General features: G+C 43.1%; 1 protein-coding gene across 3 annotated transcripts in view; it reads left to right on the top strand.

Moving 5' to 3' along the window:
• DOCK8 (dedicator of cytokinesis 8) overlaps positions 1-17,558 on the top strand; it is a 239,502-nt gene that overhangs the window by 160,269 nt on the left and 61,675 nt on the right. For all 3 annotated transcript variants that reach the window (XM_069576387.1, XM_069576389.1, XM_069576388.1), the window contains 6 exons: positions 141-236; positions 874-1,108; positions 3,833-3,997; positions 5,108-5,277; positions 7,940-8,035; positions 12,394-12,489. In XM_069576387.1, coding sequence (XP_069432488.1) covers positions 141-236; positions 874-1,108; positions 3,833-3,997; positions 5,108-5,277; positions 7,940-8,035; positions 12,394-12,489 — 858 coding nt within the window. The remainder of the gene's footprint in view (positions 1-140; positions 237-873; positions 1,109-3,832; positions 3,998-5,107; positions 5,278-7,939; positions 8,036-12,393; positions 12,490-17,558) is intronic.

The raw sequence follows: 17,558 nt of genomic DNA on the forward strand, positions 1-17,558 counted from the left end.
TTAACTCTAAGACCAGGTTGTGTTTTCCAGGGATTTTTATATTTGTATAACCCCGATATCTACTGCCAAGTCACTTTATTGTCTTTGTTAGTAATGAGAAAAGGGAATTGAATTGCTTTTATTTTTCCCTTTTAATACAGAAAGTCCCTTCACAGAATCCTCCCATTAAATGGGCTGAAGGACATAAGGGAGTATTCAATATTGAAGTGCAAGCTGTTTCTTCTGTTCACACCCAGGTAAGGAACATCAAGGTCAAGTTTAAATCAGAGCAAAAGGCTAATAATGAAGATGGGGTGCAGCAGAGAGACTCCTAAGGACAGGTCAATGAAAGATCAATGAAAAGCTTTGTGCACGGATAAAACCAAAAAAAAAAAGACCTTTTAGTTCTGTGTGGGAAATTGAAAACCTGTTAGGTTTGATTTAATGTTGAAAGAAAGAAAGACCTTATAAAAATGTTGAAGCAGCCTGGGGCCTGCACTGTCAGATGTTTCTGTCTCTAACTCTGCCATTTTTCCTCCAGCATTTTTTTCAGTTCTACTTTCCCTTCTTTTCCTGCCACTGACTGAGTTCTGCATCAGCGTAGGCCCTTCTTTTGGCATTGTGTCTGCCCAGTGTATTTGCCCTTGCCTATAAACAGGTCAGAGTACAAATTAATGTTTCTTCAGTTAATAATTATTGAGAGGATCTATGTTGTGCACGCCACTCTGTGAAGAAAGTCATAACCTGGGTCTGAAACATCCATGTCTTAGACCCTCTGCTCTGAAACACTAGATAAGAGGTTCTTCCTAGAAGTCGCTATTTGATTGTGTTTATGAATCCACCAGTGAGGGTTGATGGGATGAGACCCATGAGGCCTGCCATCTGCCTTCCCAGGACAACCATCTGGAGAAGTTCTTCACCCTCTGCCACTCCCTGGAGAGCCAGGTGACCTTCCCCATCCGTGTGCTGGAGCAGAAGATCACTGAGTCGGCGTTGGAACACGAGCTGAAGCTCAGCATCATCTGCCTAAACTCCTCCCGCCTAGAGCCCCTTGTGCTCTTCCTGCATCTGGTGCTGGACAAGCTCTTCCAGCTGTTTGTGCAGCCCATGGTCATCGCTGGTCAGCCAGGTAGGAGGCCTTGGGGGACTGGGAGGAGACAGGCAGTGCCTTATGTTAAAAACATGGGAGCAGGGCCAATGGCGTCTATCGAGGCTGTGAGTCCAGAGGAGACCAAGTCCACTGATGTTTTTTTTGAGACTCCTGGGTGTTTGAAAAAAGAAACATTAATATAGGATGCTTAAATATACCTTAAAAAAACATGTGCTGAATGACTGAAGGCCGTCCTTTAAATTCCATGCTTAGTAATTGATGGGGCGTCCCCGATGGCTCATCAGTGAAGAATTTGCCTGCCGTGCAGGAGATGCTGGAGACTCAGGCTCAGTCCCTGGTTTGGGAAGATCCCCTGAAGGAGGGGATGGCTACTGACTCCAGTATTCTTGCCTGGGAAATCCCCTGGACAGAGGAGCCTGGCAGGCTACAGTCCATGGGGTCACAAAGAATCAACAGCTGAGCACACCCACAGTAATGGATGGATTCCTTTTACCTCTGAAATATTTTTGCTGATTTGACAACAGGGGAATCCAGTGTTTTAAAGAAATAAGATAACAGATTAAATGGAAGTAAAGGAACACTGTAAACTGAAATTCAGTGTGGTGTGATCCATTTTTTATTGAGATATAATGTCATACCATAAAATTCACTACAGTGCACAATTCACTGGTTTTTAGTATATTCACTAGGTAATGCAACTATCACCAAGACCTAATTCCAGACCATTTTCATCAGCCTCAGATGAAACCCCATACTCCTGAGCAGTCACCTCATTCTCCCCTCCCCTCAGCCATGACAACTGCCCATCTTAAATGTTTACTTTTAACAAATGAACCCTAAATACGATGTATAAGACTTCCTTTGGAAATAACATGATGTAGTGCCTGGGTCCAGTGGCTTTTCTAACTTCTTCAGAAATAGACTGGCTTCTGTAGGCATCTTTGCTTGCCACTGTTTTCAGCAGGGCTTGTATTATTTTGTGTTTTCCAGCTTAGCAGTTACCTTTGGGTATCCTCCATGCTGCCAGTACTGTGCTTAGAGTTGTAGGTTTTGCAATAATAATCAATAGGACTTACAATAAAATATAGCAAAGAGCAGCAGCACAGGACGCAAGTCCTCAAAGGAACACAGCTAAATATTGTTGGGAGGATGGTGAATATCCATTTGGGAGGCAGAAGGAGCCCCCAAGAAGACTCTGTTTAGGATGGCTTTAAAGGAGGGATAGAAGGAAAGAAGCCCAAATGAAAACAGTGAGATGAGATGAGATTGGCAAAAGCAGAGAACCAGAGTGTCTGGTTCACCAAAAAAAGTCGTTCAGAAAAAAGTATCAAAATACACTTTTCTGGGAGTGTCATTAAAGAAGGAAATAACACTACTGGGCCATATAATAGGAGTAAGTTGGTGGGGAGGGAGTAATGAACGTGTAGCCTGGGACATAGGGGGAACTTTCAGAGCTAGGGAAGAGTATGACCTCTGAATCCCTGGGTATATTGTATCCTGGAGGACATTTTCTGTACCTGCACAGACAAGGCATCCTGTGTTGTCAGGTAACTTCTCATATATGTAGCTGGTGCCTCTCCAGCTAGAACCCTGCGGAGTGGCCATCTCTTCCTTCCCTGGATTTCTTTCTACTTTCCTCCCCCACATGTTTGGTATGCTTCTTGGTAGGCCATCCCCAGCTGCTAGACAAAACATTCATACACACATTTTGAACTCTGGGGTGTTGGAACAGGCAGAATGGTTGGAGGCGCTTATTCTCAAAGTATTATTCAGAACTTATCTGTGTCAGGCATAACAGAAGGCATAGTGGCGAGACAACAAAGTAGGAGAAATGCACTGGGCCCTAGAAAGGCTTCCAGCCTATTGGAGAGACAGAGTTGACCACTGGACATAGCCTAAGAACCTTGTGATATGGTGTCAGTTAATCCCAGGACTGAGTGGAGTCAGAGGCTTCCTTGAGGAGATGGGAGTGTGCCAGGCTTTGAAGAGTAGGCATGATTTAGTTGGTGGGAGCAGCGTGGGCTTTCTAAGTGAGGACAACAGCATGAGCAAAATTGCAGAAGTGAGATGCAGACGCGATGGGGACAGTATAAAGGCTGCCTTATTGTAAGGAAGTTGAATTTGAACAGGAGAGGGTACCAAGTGAAATAAGTAGGGTGGAGCCAAATTGTGGAGGGCTTGAGCTCCTAAACACAGAGCCTATACGGTGAAGCATCGTTTGTACAGGACCAGGGACTGACATAACACACAGAAGTTTTTAGGTTAATCTGTGCACCAAGAGTCTGTGTTGAGCAACAGCCCATCTCGAAGCAGAGTGTGCAAAAGAACGACCTGAGCATCTTGTTAAAATGCAGATTCTGACTCAGTAGGTCTGGGCTGGTGCCTGAGATTCTGCACTTCTAACAGGATCCTAGATGATACTGGTGATGTCAAAGCAGTCCCCCCTGAGTAGCAGCCATTTACAGCATGGTTTCCAGAGGGAAGGCCATCTGGGCATGCTCACATCTTTGTCCTGAAAAACCACAGCACTGGCAGAAGGAGAGATGTGAAGTCCTTTGCCGTAGCAGAGCCGCACACTGGAATTTACTAAAACAGCTCACCCTGCCCCTGGCCACCATCTTGACTGGCCTGGTTCAGCTGGTCAGTAGCCAGGACTCCTTGTCACTGCCCCCAAAGAATGTTCCACCTCAAGTTCATTAAGGATCCACTGTGGGGCCACCCATTTTTCTCTCGGTTCCTCAGCCAACTTCTCTCAGTTTGCCTTCGAGTCCGTGGTGGTCACCGCCAACAGTCTGCACAATAGCAAGGGCCTGGGCAAGGACCAGCACGGGAGAAACTGCCTGCTGGCCTCTTACGTGCACTACGTCTTCCGCCTGCCGGAGCCGCAGAGAGACATGCCCAAGTCAGGTACCGTCACGCCCGAGCGCGCGTGGGAGTCTGGTGGGCAGGGCACCCTCACCCCCGCCCCACTGCTACAGAATTCAAAATAAAAGTAAAAGCCCGGAAGTTAAATTTTATTTTTCAGAGTGAGAAAAACTTACATGAATGTTGAAATTGAAAGGTTATTTCTAGATTTTTCTGTCTTGCTTTCCATCAGCCTTCTTCTTTTTTTGTACTCTGAGCACTTACTGTTTTCTGCTTGTTTGATAATCCGTCACTGATCTTTACCCAGTTGATAATTTCTAATTCAGCTGAGAATCTCTTTTTGTAAGAGCTGGGGAAGTAACAGCAGATGCCTAAGATTCTAGGAGAATAATGATAAGGAAAAAATATGTCTTTGATAGCAGTGGTAAGCAGTGGCTCCTAAACATTACATTAGGAAAAAATAAATCCTTTTTCTCATTTCCTCCCAAACTAAACTGAAATAATAATTCATTTCTCCACTCAACCAGAACATCTGGTCAGCATGATATAAAAAGTAGCTTCAATCAGTTAACAAAATTCCAGGCCCTAACAAAGGAACTTGGCGTGTTTATTAGTCCATGTAGCCTCATTTCAAGTAAACCTATAATTTCAAATGTTTTTTAAAATACTTGTAATATTCACAGACTTAACTAATCACCTTTGAACATATATAAATACTTAAAGGCAAAACACCTTGCTATATATAGTGTATTCATATTCTTATAAGGCTCAGAGGGTTCTCAAATCTCAGGAATGCAAGACTTATAAATCTGTCATCATTTAAATATTAATAAATAAAAATACCCACATTTCCAGCTTGTCTTGAAAAATAATAAGCTAGAGCTGAGGAGCAGCTGAGGAGCAGCCCTTGTCTTTGGATGAGACATGTGCTTGCAGTTTACCACAGTCCTTACCTCTCCCTACTGCCTTACACCCTATCTTTCCCCCCAAAATTGTCTCCCTTAGGCACTTGCTAATAAGACCCTAATTCCAAGACCTAATCTGTTGCGTGTCTGCTCTGCTATCTACCCCATCCCTCCTTGGTTCCTTCTCAAATCCAGTAAGTGACTCTGATCCCTTTCTGTTGACATGTCTGTACCTGGTGGGTTGCAGGTGGCCCCACTGTCCTCCCGGACCCTCGCTACCACACGTATGGACGCACATCTGCTGCAGCTGTGAGTTCGAAGCTGCTGCAGGCCCGGGTGATGAGCAGCAGTAACCCAGACCTCACAGGGCCACACTGTGCAGCAGATGAGGAAGTTAAGAACATCATGTCTTCAAAGGTAAGGCAGGTGTCAAGCCCTGGACTGAGACATGGGCTATTTAACTTCTCACTAACACTTGGAGAGACAACACAAACTCAGCTACCCCTGCTGCCTACTGTCTCAGTCAAATGCACAACTTTCAAGTTATTAAAATTCTTGTATTTCGAAATCAATGAGACCGTTCTGAAAGATGTAGAGGCAAGACTGGCATTTGAGGGTCTGAGCAGAGTTAGTGAACTTTGGTGGGAAGTTTCTTGAGCATAGCTGGTTTAGCCCCATGGCATCTGTGAATACCTTGAGTTTTATTTTCAGGGGAAAAATTAGCTTTAACTGTTTTTGATGCCTAGAAAGGGTTGTGTTTTTTTTTTAAATTTTGTTTTGTATTACTTTTTAATACCTGCCTTTTAGATTTTGACATCCATAGATTGATTATCCCATGTAAGAACCCCAAAGATCAAAGCCAAGTTTGATAAACAAAAATTGAGATCCTGAGAGGGTTGGTGACTTGCCCTAGATTGTTTTCCTTTCATAAATTCTTCATTTTTTTCATAAACTTTTTATTTTATAAAAGTTTTGGATGTATAGAATTACATCTGTATATAACTGAAAATTTTTATGTGTTCAATAGTTTTCCGGTTGTTAATATTTTACATTAAAATAGCACATTTGTCACAATTAATGAACCAAATGTAACATGTTATTAACTAAAGTTTATATTTTATTCAGATATTCTCCATTTTTCCTGAATGTATTGTTTCTATTCTATCCTGTCCCACCCAGGATACCACATTATATTTTGTAGTGATGCCTCCTTAGCTCCTTTAGGTTATGACGCTTTCTTAGATTTTCCTTGTTTTTGAGGACTTTGACAGTTTCGAGGCATACTGGTCAGGTATTTTGTAGAATGCCTCTCATTTGAAATTTGTTTTAATTGTGATACAATTCACATACTAAAAAATTCACCACGTTAAAATGTATAATTCAGTGGGTTTTCATGTATGTACAAAACTGCCATGAATTCTTAATCTCATTTTCTTTGCAGTTTTCTGTGACCTCAGGGTGGCTAATCTTTTAGAATAAAGTCATTTTCTCTGATGAAGATAAATCAGACTCTTTAGGTTTTGACATCATTTCCCTTGAGACACCCACTTGAGACAGTATGTTGTGAGACAGAAAATCTGGAGACTAGGGTTGGGTCTTCTTGATCTGATCGCACTCCAGCCTGTGGTCATGGGCAAGTCTGTTCCTGCCCTGAACCTGATTTTCCTTGTTTCTACAGAGGTTCTGAACCCTGGGTGAATATAAGAATCATCTATAGATCCACTCCTAGAGATTCTGATGATATATAGGTTATATCTTATGAAATTCTGTGAAACACCCTTTTTTATATACCGAATAAATGCAAGGATGTGCTGGAGCTGGTTCATAACGATTTCTGAGAACTAATTGTTAAATTTCCAGGAATTTTCTGAACCAGTTGTTAAACACAGACATTTTTTAAAAGTTAAATTATATCAATTAACACATAAGTTATATGAAAAACAAAGGTTATCTAAATGCACTGTGGTCTCCTGGAGCAGAACAGGACACAGGTGGAAAACTGGTGAAATTTGAATAAAGCCTATGGTTTAGTTAACAGTTAATGTGCAATGCTAATCTCTTAATTTTGACAAATATACAGTAGTTATGTAAGATATAACATAAGAGGAATTTAGCGAAGAATATCCAAGAACTTTCTGTGCAACATCTGCAACTTGTCCATAAATCTAAAATTATTCCATTTTTACAAGGGAGTACTCAAATCTCATCCCTTCATAAGTATTTTACTATATTTTATTGTTGTCTGTATTTTCGAGGTTATTTAAGTCTGTTGTTTCTGTGCAGTGGAAATACTATATGGTGGGTTTGCTACTGCATATCTCTTCCCAACACCGTATTCAGTAATGTCATGTTAACTTGAAATCAGGCATGACGGAAGCATTCACAGCACAGAAATTGGCAGATTCTACAGATCAGCCCCTCCCCTCTGAGAGCTGGTTGTTAAGCATTGGCCAGCACACCATGGTTCAGTTTCCCATCTAAGTTCCCTTTAGGCAATATCATTTCAGATTGCCTAGGGGAGAAGTGGATAGCAGCTATTACTGACAGATTTGGTTTTTACAGTTTCCTTTAATGAAAGTGAAGATTTTTAATTCTCTGTGGACTGGGTTAACAATTTTTAAATTATTTGGTAGTGAGGGGAGAAAATTTTGTCTAGAAGAATCAAGCCTCATCTTTCTTTCAGAAGTTTGTTTTTTTTTTTTTTGACAAATTATTAAATAGTGTCGAGGAGACTGGGAACAGTACCATGTTAACCCACAGAGAGGCACTGTTCCCACACATATTTTTCCCCTTCTCTTCCAGTTAAGTCAGAGACTTAGTTGAAGGGACTGTTTCTTAACTAGGATGTGACTCTAGGTGGCTCCATACCAGCTAACAGTGAATATCTCAGGAGCAAGTAGAATTAGGTATATTTTACCTTATTTGCTTTGTTTTATGTTTACTTTTGGCAATTGTTTTACCTTTGTAACCAGAAAAAAAATACATTAACAATGAATTCAAAGCTGATTTCCAGGCCATTGGCTCATCTCTCTGGGGACCACTGTGGGTTGACTGTGGAGTCATGGTTCGTGTATTTCAGATTGCTGATCGAAGTTGCAACCGGATGTCTTACTATTGCTCCAGCAACAGTGATGCTCCAAGTTCAACAACAGCCCCCAGGCCAGTCAGCAAAAAGGTACCGAACAGGGCCATGTGAGAATATGTTGCCCACCTTCTCACTGTTATTAAAAATAGTACTCTCCTTCCTTGTTCCCACCCTTCTAATGTACACACCAAACACATACACACACACACACACGCACACACACACTTTGGCAGCCCTGTTCCAGATCCCCCATATTTTGACCACCCAGTTACCTCCTAACTCAGTGGTTCTCCAACTTACTGTGCATCAGAAGTACTTGGGTGATTTGTTAAAACTGACTGCTGGCCCCTAGAGTTTCTGATTCAGTAGATCTAAAGTAGGGTCCAAAATCACTGCAGATGGTGATTGCAGCCATGAAATTAAAAGATGCTAACTCCTTGGAAGGAAAGTTATGACCAACCTAGATAGTATATTCAAAAGCAGAGACATTACTTTGCCAACAAAGGTCCGTCTAGTCAAGGCTATGGTTTTTCCAGTAGTCATGTATGGATGTGAGAGTTGGACTGTGAGGAAAGCTGAGTGCTGAAGAATTGATGCTTTTGAACTGTGGTGTTGGAGAAGACTCTTGAAAGTCCCTTGGACTGCAAGGAGATCCAACCAGTCCATCCTAAAGGAGATCAGTCCTGGGTGTTCTTTGGAAGGACTGATGCTAAAGCTGAAACTGCAATACTTTGGTCACCTCACGTGAAGAGTTGACTCATTGGAAAAGACTCTGATGCCCTGAGGGATTGGGGGCAGGAGGAGAAGGGGACGACAGAGGATGAGATGGCTGGATGGCATCACCGACTTGATGGACATGAGTTTGAGTGAACTCCAGGAGTTGGTGATGGACAGGGAGGCTTGGCGTGCGTGGGGTCACAAAGAGTCGGACATGACTGAGCGACTGAACTGAACTGAAAGTAGGGTCCAAGGGTTTACATTTTTGACAAGTTCCCAGCTGATGCTAGTCCGGGAACCATACTGTGTTAGCTTCTTTTTTAGTAAAAGGAGAACTGGAGACAATTCATCCTCAACACAGTGAAGGCAGTAACTAGGTATCATTTATTTCAGTGGCAGTCCACTCCAGTATTCTTCCTGGGAAAATCCCATGGACAGAGGAGCCTGGCAGGCTGTAGTCCATAGAGTCACAAAGAATGAGACACAACTGAACATACAGCATTTCAATACTGTATCAGACATGAAAAGCTTCGTTGTAATTCTTTCTAATCAGCCTTACGTATGAATTCAGAGACTTGACAAGGTGTTAAACTGCTCACCAGGTCTCTTTACGTTAATAGAATTCTTCGGTTGTCACACGTTGTGTGATCTAAGGATGGGGAATAAAAAAAAAAAACCTGTCTGCCCCAAGTTTTCACCTCTGCCTGATATCCAAGGGTGTCACCAATTTAGTCACTACTTAAGTTAATGTCTTGAGTGTCTTTCAAGACCCTTATAAAAATGTAAATATGCTGATTGGAAGTCTAATATGGGAAACTCTTTGCAGAGGCTAACAGGGAAATATGTGTATTCAACAGGCCCCAAGGGAATGAACCTCAGCACAGCTCACTTTGGCCTCGGTGAGGGAAAGATCAGGCATGGGGAGGCCCTGGAAGGTCCGATGCTGCAGACTTGGCACAAATCTGGGCCCCGCTTGTCTGGAAGGAGGTACCAGGAATTAATTGTAAGAAGAAGTGAAAGAAGATGTATGAAGTGTTGAAAATAAAGATGTCACTTACTCTAAATCTTAGCTTTGGGCTTTGCGGGGACTGGTTACAAGCACTATTTTCCTTCTTAAGGACCATGATTTGCCTACACCTGTTTTCTTCAGGCAGGGCCTGATTTCTTCTAGGAGCAATTAATTTGTTTTGATTTTGTTTCTGGCCATTTCAATGACCAGAAGAGAATCATTTCATTTCAGGGGGAGGTCTAGCCAGTGTGTCTCCTTAGTTGCTCAGCAAACAGGGTTTAGCTGCTTGGCTATTTTCTGTAACCTCCAGAGCAAGGTGTTCTTGTAATAATGTTGCCTGATAAGCAACATAAATTACTTTAAGAAGCAGCTTATCGTCCTCTAATCTCCTCTTGCCATAAGACTCTGGTGGTCAAACTGACCTATTTTCCAGCAGTTACCTTTTAAGCTCGTGGAGCGTCTCTTTCTTACAATGGGAAGATCCGGGTATAGCCAAGTTACATCACAGGCGAGCTTAGACCACCTGCTAGATTAACATGCAGCCCTGCATCTCTCCCAAGAGGAGGAACTTCCCTGAAGTCTCACATGTTTTCATATATATTAAAATTGTAAAGGTTTGACTCACTCAACAGAATGAAGTGGGACCAATGACAAGCAGAAACACTTTAGCATTCTCCGTTTGTCCCCGTTAATCATCCAGGGATGTCACTAGTTCAAATACCCAGACATCTGCACAGAGAACTTTCTGTTTGTCTCCTTTTAGTTTATCTGAATAACTCTTCAATTTTACTGTACTTAAGAATCAGTAAATTGTGTTGCATACCTGCCATACAGTGTGGGTAATTTAAAGGTTTATCAAGGGTAAGCTTTGCTCTAATCAATTTTTACTTTGAGTGTTGACTTTATTTTCACATACGCCATTACCCTAGGATGTGATATTAGGGTATTCAAGTAGTTTCAGCTTTCTTACCGACTGAGTAATAAAAAAATGAGTTCATCTGTATTTATTCTACATTTTATGGTTGTAAGATGAAATCCACAGAAAATGCTCAGATGTCATTTTTGCCATCAGTTAGAGTAACCAGCTATCCCAGTTTTCTTGGGTCTTAGGGGGTCCCTGGGATGCAGGGCTTTCCGTTTTAAGGCCAGGACAGTGTTGACCGGTAAAAAAAATGCACAACCTAAAATTTGAGAGTTATGTTTCATTGGGGGATGTTATTGAGGGCTGTACCCTGGAAAAGTCTCTCAGTTATCTCTGAGGGACTATTTCAAAGAAAGAGTCAATGAAAGAGCCAGGATTTATATGAGGTTTTACTGGAAAAAAAACCAAAAACATGTAGTTGCACATCAAAAGATGTTCACAAAAACCAGACACCTTGAGTTAATGATTTTATTGTTTTTCTGTATATGGGAAGATAAAAAAATCTGGGCTCATTGAAATTATTCCTTAGATATGCACCTTTACTATCTAGAGTCAGTATCTTGTCTTTCTCCACCCTGAGTTCCCTTCAGGATGCACTGTCTGCTCCATCATAGTGACTGATGGCTTGATGGCCTGGAAACATTTGTGGCTTAGTGAAATGACAGGCAAACTGACATGGGTTGGTTGTCTCACCTTTACTGTTTACCTTGTTCAACATCAAAGCTGTTGTCAAGAGTATTAACAAGTATCCAGATAAACTAGGAAGTAGGGAAGATGCAAAAGGTGTAAAAAGTCACTGCTACATTTGCAGTCAGATGAGCAGTCTCATGCCTCGGTGAGAAGTGTAGACAGAAAGTGGAGCATCAGACCCTGGGACACAGAAGTTTAGAAACCGAGAGAGTTCAAGCTGCTACCGCTATACCTTTTAACACAGATGCTCTACTAATAAGACTTCCCTTGTAGCTCCGCCTGCAGTGCAGGAGACCCAGGTTCAATTCCTGGGTCAGGAAGATCCCCTGGAGAAGGAAATGGCAACCCACTCCAGTGTTCTTGCCTGGAGAATCTCATGGACAGAGGAGGCTGGTGGGCTACAGTCCATGGGGTCACAAGTCGGACATGACTCAGTCACTTCACCACCACTACTCATAAACCGAATTCATCTCATCTCTCACAAAGCCATAGACGGATTATAAAAACAAAAATTGTTCTCTCTGGAAGGAGTGGAGTTACCATCTTGACAGTGTTTCTCTAATCAAGGTTCCCAGCACATAACCTCAGGCCCCATTCCAGACCTGCTGAATCTGAAATGCTGGAGGTGGGCTCAGCAATCTGTTCCTTAGCAAGCCCTCCAAGGGATTCTGATGCACGTTCAAGTCCGAGAACCATTGCTACCAATCGAGTTTATATATGAGAAAACTCAGGGTTAGGAGAGGAATGCTTTACACATGGTCACACAGAGGGTTTACAGTGGAACCTGGGAGGAAGATAACAGACAGTCCCAGTTCCAACTGCTGCCCATGAATGCTTCCCCCGTAGAAGCTTCGTTTTCCAGATGAGGCCATTCCTTCTAGTCCAGCTCTCCAGTATAGTACCACCACCAGCCTTCTGCCTGCTTAAGATACCCTCCAGTCTCAGATTATTTCAGCATTGATTTTACCATCCACTGTGGTCTAAGACATCTGGGACAAATGCATCAAAACTAACAGACTATTACAATTGGTAAAAAAGAAAAGTTGGCAAATAAAACACCTAATACAGACTGTCATTACATACATGTAATGTTTTGTGTTTGTTGTCTAGCATTTCCATGAGGAGCTTGCCCTACAGATGGTGGTCAGCACTGGAATGGTGAAAGAAACAGTCTTCAAGTACTCCTGGTTCTTCTTTGAGCTTCTGGTGAGATTCTTGCATGTGTATATCTGTGCTCAACAGGGCACGAACAGCGCATTTAGACAGACAGTGAGGTTCCCTGTGGTAGGAACTGACATCTTCTCTACTGAGTTGCTCCTGCAGAAAACCTGGGCTCATTCTTTCAGTGTTAACTCTCCCTTACCCCTTCATCCACCTTCCGCCAAACTTTACTGATTCTGCCTTGAAAATGTACCTACACCTGCCACATCTCCCCATCTTTACCACTCCCCGTCTGGTCAAGCTTCCATCATGCCTGCAATCACATCCTCTTTGCCCACATATACTCATTTTTGCCCTCTGCCCATCCAGTCTGTATAAGGCAACTCAATGTTACCAGATAATGACACTTTCCTCTTTAAAACCTTTCATTGATTTTCAGAGTACTGGAAATAAAGCACACATTTTTCTCATGGCCTAAAAAGCCCTTGTATGATTCTGCTTCCCTTTATCTCTAACCTTGTCTTAAGACCACTCCCCCCCTCATTCAGCCACATTGTTTCCAGTTTGGTCCTTTGAAGATGCTGAGGCTTTTTCAGTCTCAGAGCCTCTTTAAGATGCTCTCCCCACTCCCTACCTTTCATTTCCCCCATCTCCTGCACACATACACTCTTTGGAGGTCGGGGGCGGGGGTCTTCTCTTTAGGTCTCAGCTTTAATGTCACCACCTCTTTAGAGGCCTTTGCTAACTTCCTCATACCTTAATATGTCTACCACTTTATTCCTCTCTTTTGAAACACTCTCTTTATTTCCTTCTTAGTGCTTATCACAATTTGTTTTTCTCTCTTGCCTATTGGATTTCTAGGATTTGGGTCTATCTTCTTCATTATTATACCTTTAGATGCAGAACATGACTTGACATCATACAAGCACCGACTACTACTCACTGAGGGGAAAAATGAAACTTAGAGATATGTTTACCTGCAACTTCTATCTGTTCTTTAGCAGAAAATCAAACGGTATAACATACTCTTTAATTTAAAAATGAAGAGAATAATAGTAATACCTATTTTATACTGGAAGTGAAAGAATTTTACCATAAAGCCACAAGAATAAGCATTTTGTCAATGTTTGCAAATAGAGATGCATTGTGAAATTAGCTTAAATGAAAAAGTATGAAAACACAGACACTAACTACACAAAGATACACACACAGACAATCCGGAGGATAAAGAGTGGATTGAAATTTAGTAATAGTGTTAGCTTCACATCGACTGGATGTTCTTTCTCTGTGACACTGTTTTTAAGTGGATAATTTATATCTATGTAAGTTCAAGCCCAGGTGAAAGAGGACAATACTGAACTTAGAGAACAAGACGTGTTCTCTATGGACATGGAACAGGACTTAGAGAACAAGAAGGTCAAAGGAAACAAAAAGAAAGCACACACTGTTGAGGAAATGGGAAGTAATGTGCAGTAGAGTTGAAAAGAAGTCAGGGCCCTGCAGCAGAAGCACGTCAAGGGTTCAGATCCGCTAGAGCAGCAGTCCCCGGCCTTTTTGGCACCAGGGACCAGTTTTGTGGAAGACAGTTTTTCTGTGGAGGGGTGAGGGGAGGTGGTTTCAGGATGATTCAAGTGCATTACACTTACTGTGCATGTTATTTCTAGTATTATTACATCAGCTCCACTTCAGATCATCAGGCATTAGCTCCCAGAGGTGGGATCACTGCCCTGCCTTAGAGTTCCACCAATTTCTCACCCCTCACTGGAAAAAAGTATTGCTAGAGATGTCTTTTCAGAGCACAATGCCAGATGCCTGCAGCAGAATCACCTGTGGGTGCTTAATGAGAATCACGCAGATCTGGACCCCTCCCTAGAATACTGAGTGCAATGAGGAACAGGGAGCTGATGGTGCAAGTGCCTTCCAAGCGAGGAGTCTGCCCAAGTGCCTTCCAAGCACACTGAAGATCCACTGGTCCACACTGCCTCTGCTCTGTGAGGCCCGAACAGAGCTAAGGGTCTTTATGTGCAGCTAGCACCAGGAGTTTGCATTCTAAAAGCCAAGCTGATTCAGGTGGATGGCTGCAGCTCACAAGTCTTGGAGCAAGCAGCAGCATTAGCAGTGAGACATGAGCTTTGTGCTTTGGCAGGAAAAGGCTGGCCATAAACTCTTGAGGGAAGAAAAGAATCAAAACCACCACTCCATGCCCAGTACATCCTGCTTCTTTGTACCCATCCCATGCACCATCAAGTTTCTCCATAAAGATTTACTCAGCTCATAATCTATCTATAGATAATTCATACAAATAATCTTCAACTGAGTTGATCTTCCATACTGCAAATTTTGAAAGACATGAAACAAAAGCTCATTTTGATATTATAGAATCTCCCTGATGGCTCAGATGGTAAAGAATCTGCATGCAATGCTGGAGACCCAGGTTGAATCCCTGGGAGAAGGGAAGATCGCCTGAAGAAGGGAATGGCTCCAGTATTCTTGCCTGAGAATTCCATGGACAGAGGAGCCTGGTGGGCTGCAGTCCATGGGGTCACAAAGAGTCAGACACAACTGAGTGACCAAAAGATTTTTCATTTAGAAGAGAGTCCCAAAGGAAAGCAGTATCTCAATTCAAAGATGCTTCATGTTGGGAATTCCCTGGCAGTCCAGTGGTCAGGACTCCGAGCTTTCACTGTTGTGGCCCTGGGTTCAATGCCTAGTTGGGGAATTAAGATCCTGCAAGCTTCATGGTGAAGCCAAAAAAAAGTTTCATGTTATTTACTCACACATATGCACACATGTCACTTAATCATTCTTAGATCTCATTTAATAGTTGTAAATTATAAGCTTATCATGAGCAATTATCAGTGCACACACAGGACCCCAAGGCTAAGCTGGGGTGTGCCCAGCCCTCTCAGCCAGGGAGGGACAGAGCCTCAGTTCCACAGTGCTATAATTCAAGTTCTGTTCCTCTGCAATTTTGCTTCTCCTTGGAAGCTTAAAGTTACAAAACATTTTCTTAGCCTAACGTGTTAATAACATGTGAGAACTTTGTATTCTGAAGTCAGCTTTAATGTGATGCCGCAATTACTATCCCATTCCCAGTGGCGATGAACTCAGCTTTGCTAGGCCTGAATGGCTCCTTGTGACATCTTAGAGCTCTCTTTCTGAAGCGAGTTTGCATTCTCTGAAGATGGAATGATGACTGTCCTTCATATAGTCCCAGTAACAGCTGGCATCCCCAAGGGAGGAAAAATAATAACTTCTAAAATGTGTTGAGCCCCTAACTACGTACATGCCAGGCACCATTGTAAGCCTTGTGAGCATTACCTTGTTGAATCCTCAGACAACCTCCAGACAGGAGCTTTTCATTGTCCCCAGTTACAGATGGGGTTGGAGGAAGTTTGAAGGCTGTAAGGAGAAGTTTGTGGGTCCACCAAACCTTGTCAGTCCCACTTCAGTGCCCCTAACCCCCTAACTGCAGGGAGCTGAGAACCGTGGAAAAGCTGAAAATTGCTTTTGATCTTGCACATTTATTTATTAGGACTCAGTAGGCTCAGGAAAGAAAGCAAAAGTTAAAGCTGATAGGATTCCTTCCTCTAGGAGTCCCTTATGGTAAACAGATCAGAAGCTGGAAAGAAAGTCCTGCTGAGATGAGCACTTGGAGGGGGTTGGTCAACATGTAGATCTCCCAGGGCACCAGTTATCTAGGGCTCTGTAGGTTATAACTAAGTCTGTCAGGGTCCTGGCAGTACAGCATTGCTCAAAAGGGTTAACTGAAAAGCATTTATTAAGGGACTTTGCCCAGGGTATGTGCAGGGTTACAGGAGTAGAGGAGGGTTGGTGAGACACCCAGGGAGCAGGAGGTGCCGGAAGCTGGGGTAAGGAGCAGTATAATCAAGGCCGAGAGAAAGCCAAGGCAGAGAACCAAGTCCGCATGACAGGAGCTGACATCAAAGAGAAACACTGCCACTGCCAGAGGCACGCTGCCCAGGGATGAGGACAGTGGGATGGGTGTGTACCTGGACCATTCTCTTCTCCTGCCCACTGGTCCCGACGGTGCCTCCTATTGGCCAGCTCCAACCGGAAGCCCAAGTTCAAGGCATCCTGAATGATGTAGTCTGTAGAGATCAGCTTCCTAGGGCTCGGAGGTAGACAGAGAAGGGCGAGAAAAGGAGCTGGAAGCTAGGGTGGAGGCAGATGGAAGAGTCGCAGCCCCAGCCAGACTTTGCAAGGAAGCTGATCTTGGATTCAGACTGGGTGCCCAGTCCTCCACACATTGCTTACGCAGTTGCCTTACAGATGCATGAAAAAGTGTCAACACCAAAACAGCTGTTTTCCCAAGAAGCCTAAAGAGAAAGGAACTACAGCCTCCTTGGGTTTAGCCAACTACCTAGGCAATTTAACACCCTTTAGTTATATTAATGCCCACATGCTAATGAACATTCACTTTGGCATCATCAGAGCTGTTGAAAACAATCGTTGGGCAGATTTCACAGTTGCTAATGAATAAATCCCCATGCTTCTAGAGACTGCTGAGCCAGACATTGGGGACACAGGTAAATGGTGACCGCTTTACCCCAGAGTCTACACCAAGGGTTTCTTAGTATCCCTGCTTTGAATGGGTCACAGAGGCCCATATGGAGGAAAATATTTTCCTGCCTTAACCCACACCACAGATAATGACCAAGAATCCACTACTATTTCTAATGTGCGTTTCTCTCTGGAGATGCAAACGACACAGTAGTTGGCAAGTAGTTGACAGTCTGGCAGGAAGCCGTTAGTTGGAAGTATGGTATTGTGAGGATTATCTATTTGGTTGTAGAATGGCCAAACTCAGCAGGCAGGAGCCAAACTCAACAGTGAGTGCTAAAAACCCAGTACTGGGGTGGGTTAGGCAGTGGGGAATCAGGAGCAGGTAGCCCCAAACAAAGGGGCTTGTCTTCCCCAGTCCTTAGTTAGGATCATAGCAAGAGAGGTACTTTGTGGGACAAAACTCAGGTCCAGTTCCTACATCTCATTCAGGCCCTCCACTGAGGGTTTTTGACTCTGTGCAGTACAGACACGTCCCTGTGTCCTGAGACAAAAAGGACTCTACTGTGAAAAGAAACTGGGGTTCTTAC

This window comes from Ovis canadensis, chromosome 2 (genome assembly GCF_042477335.2).
Source record: "Ovis canadensis isolate MfBH-ARS-UI-01 breed Bighorn chromosome 2, ARS-UI_OviCan_v2, whole genome shotgun sequence".
Lineage (NCBI taxonomy): Eukaryota > Metazoa > Chordata > Mammalia > Artiodactyla > Bovidae > Ovis > Ovis canadensis.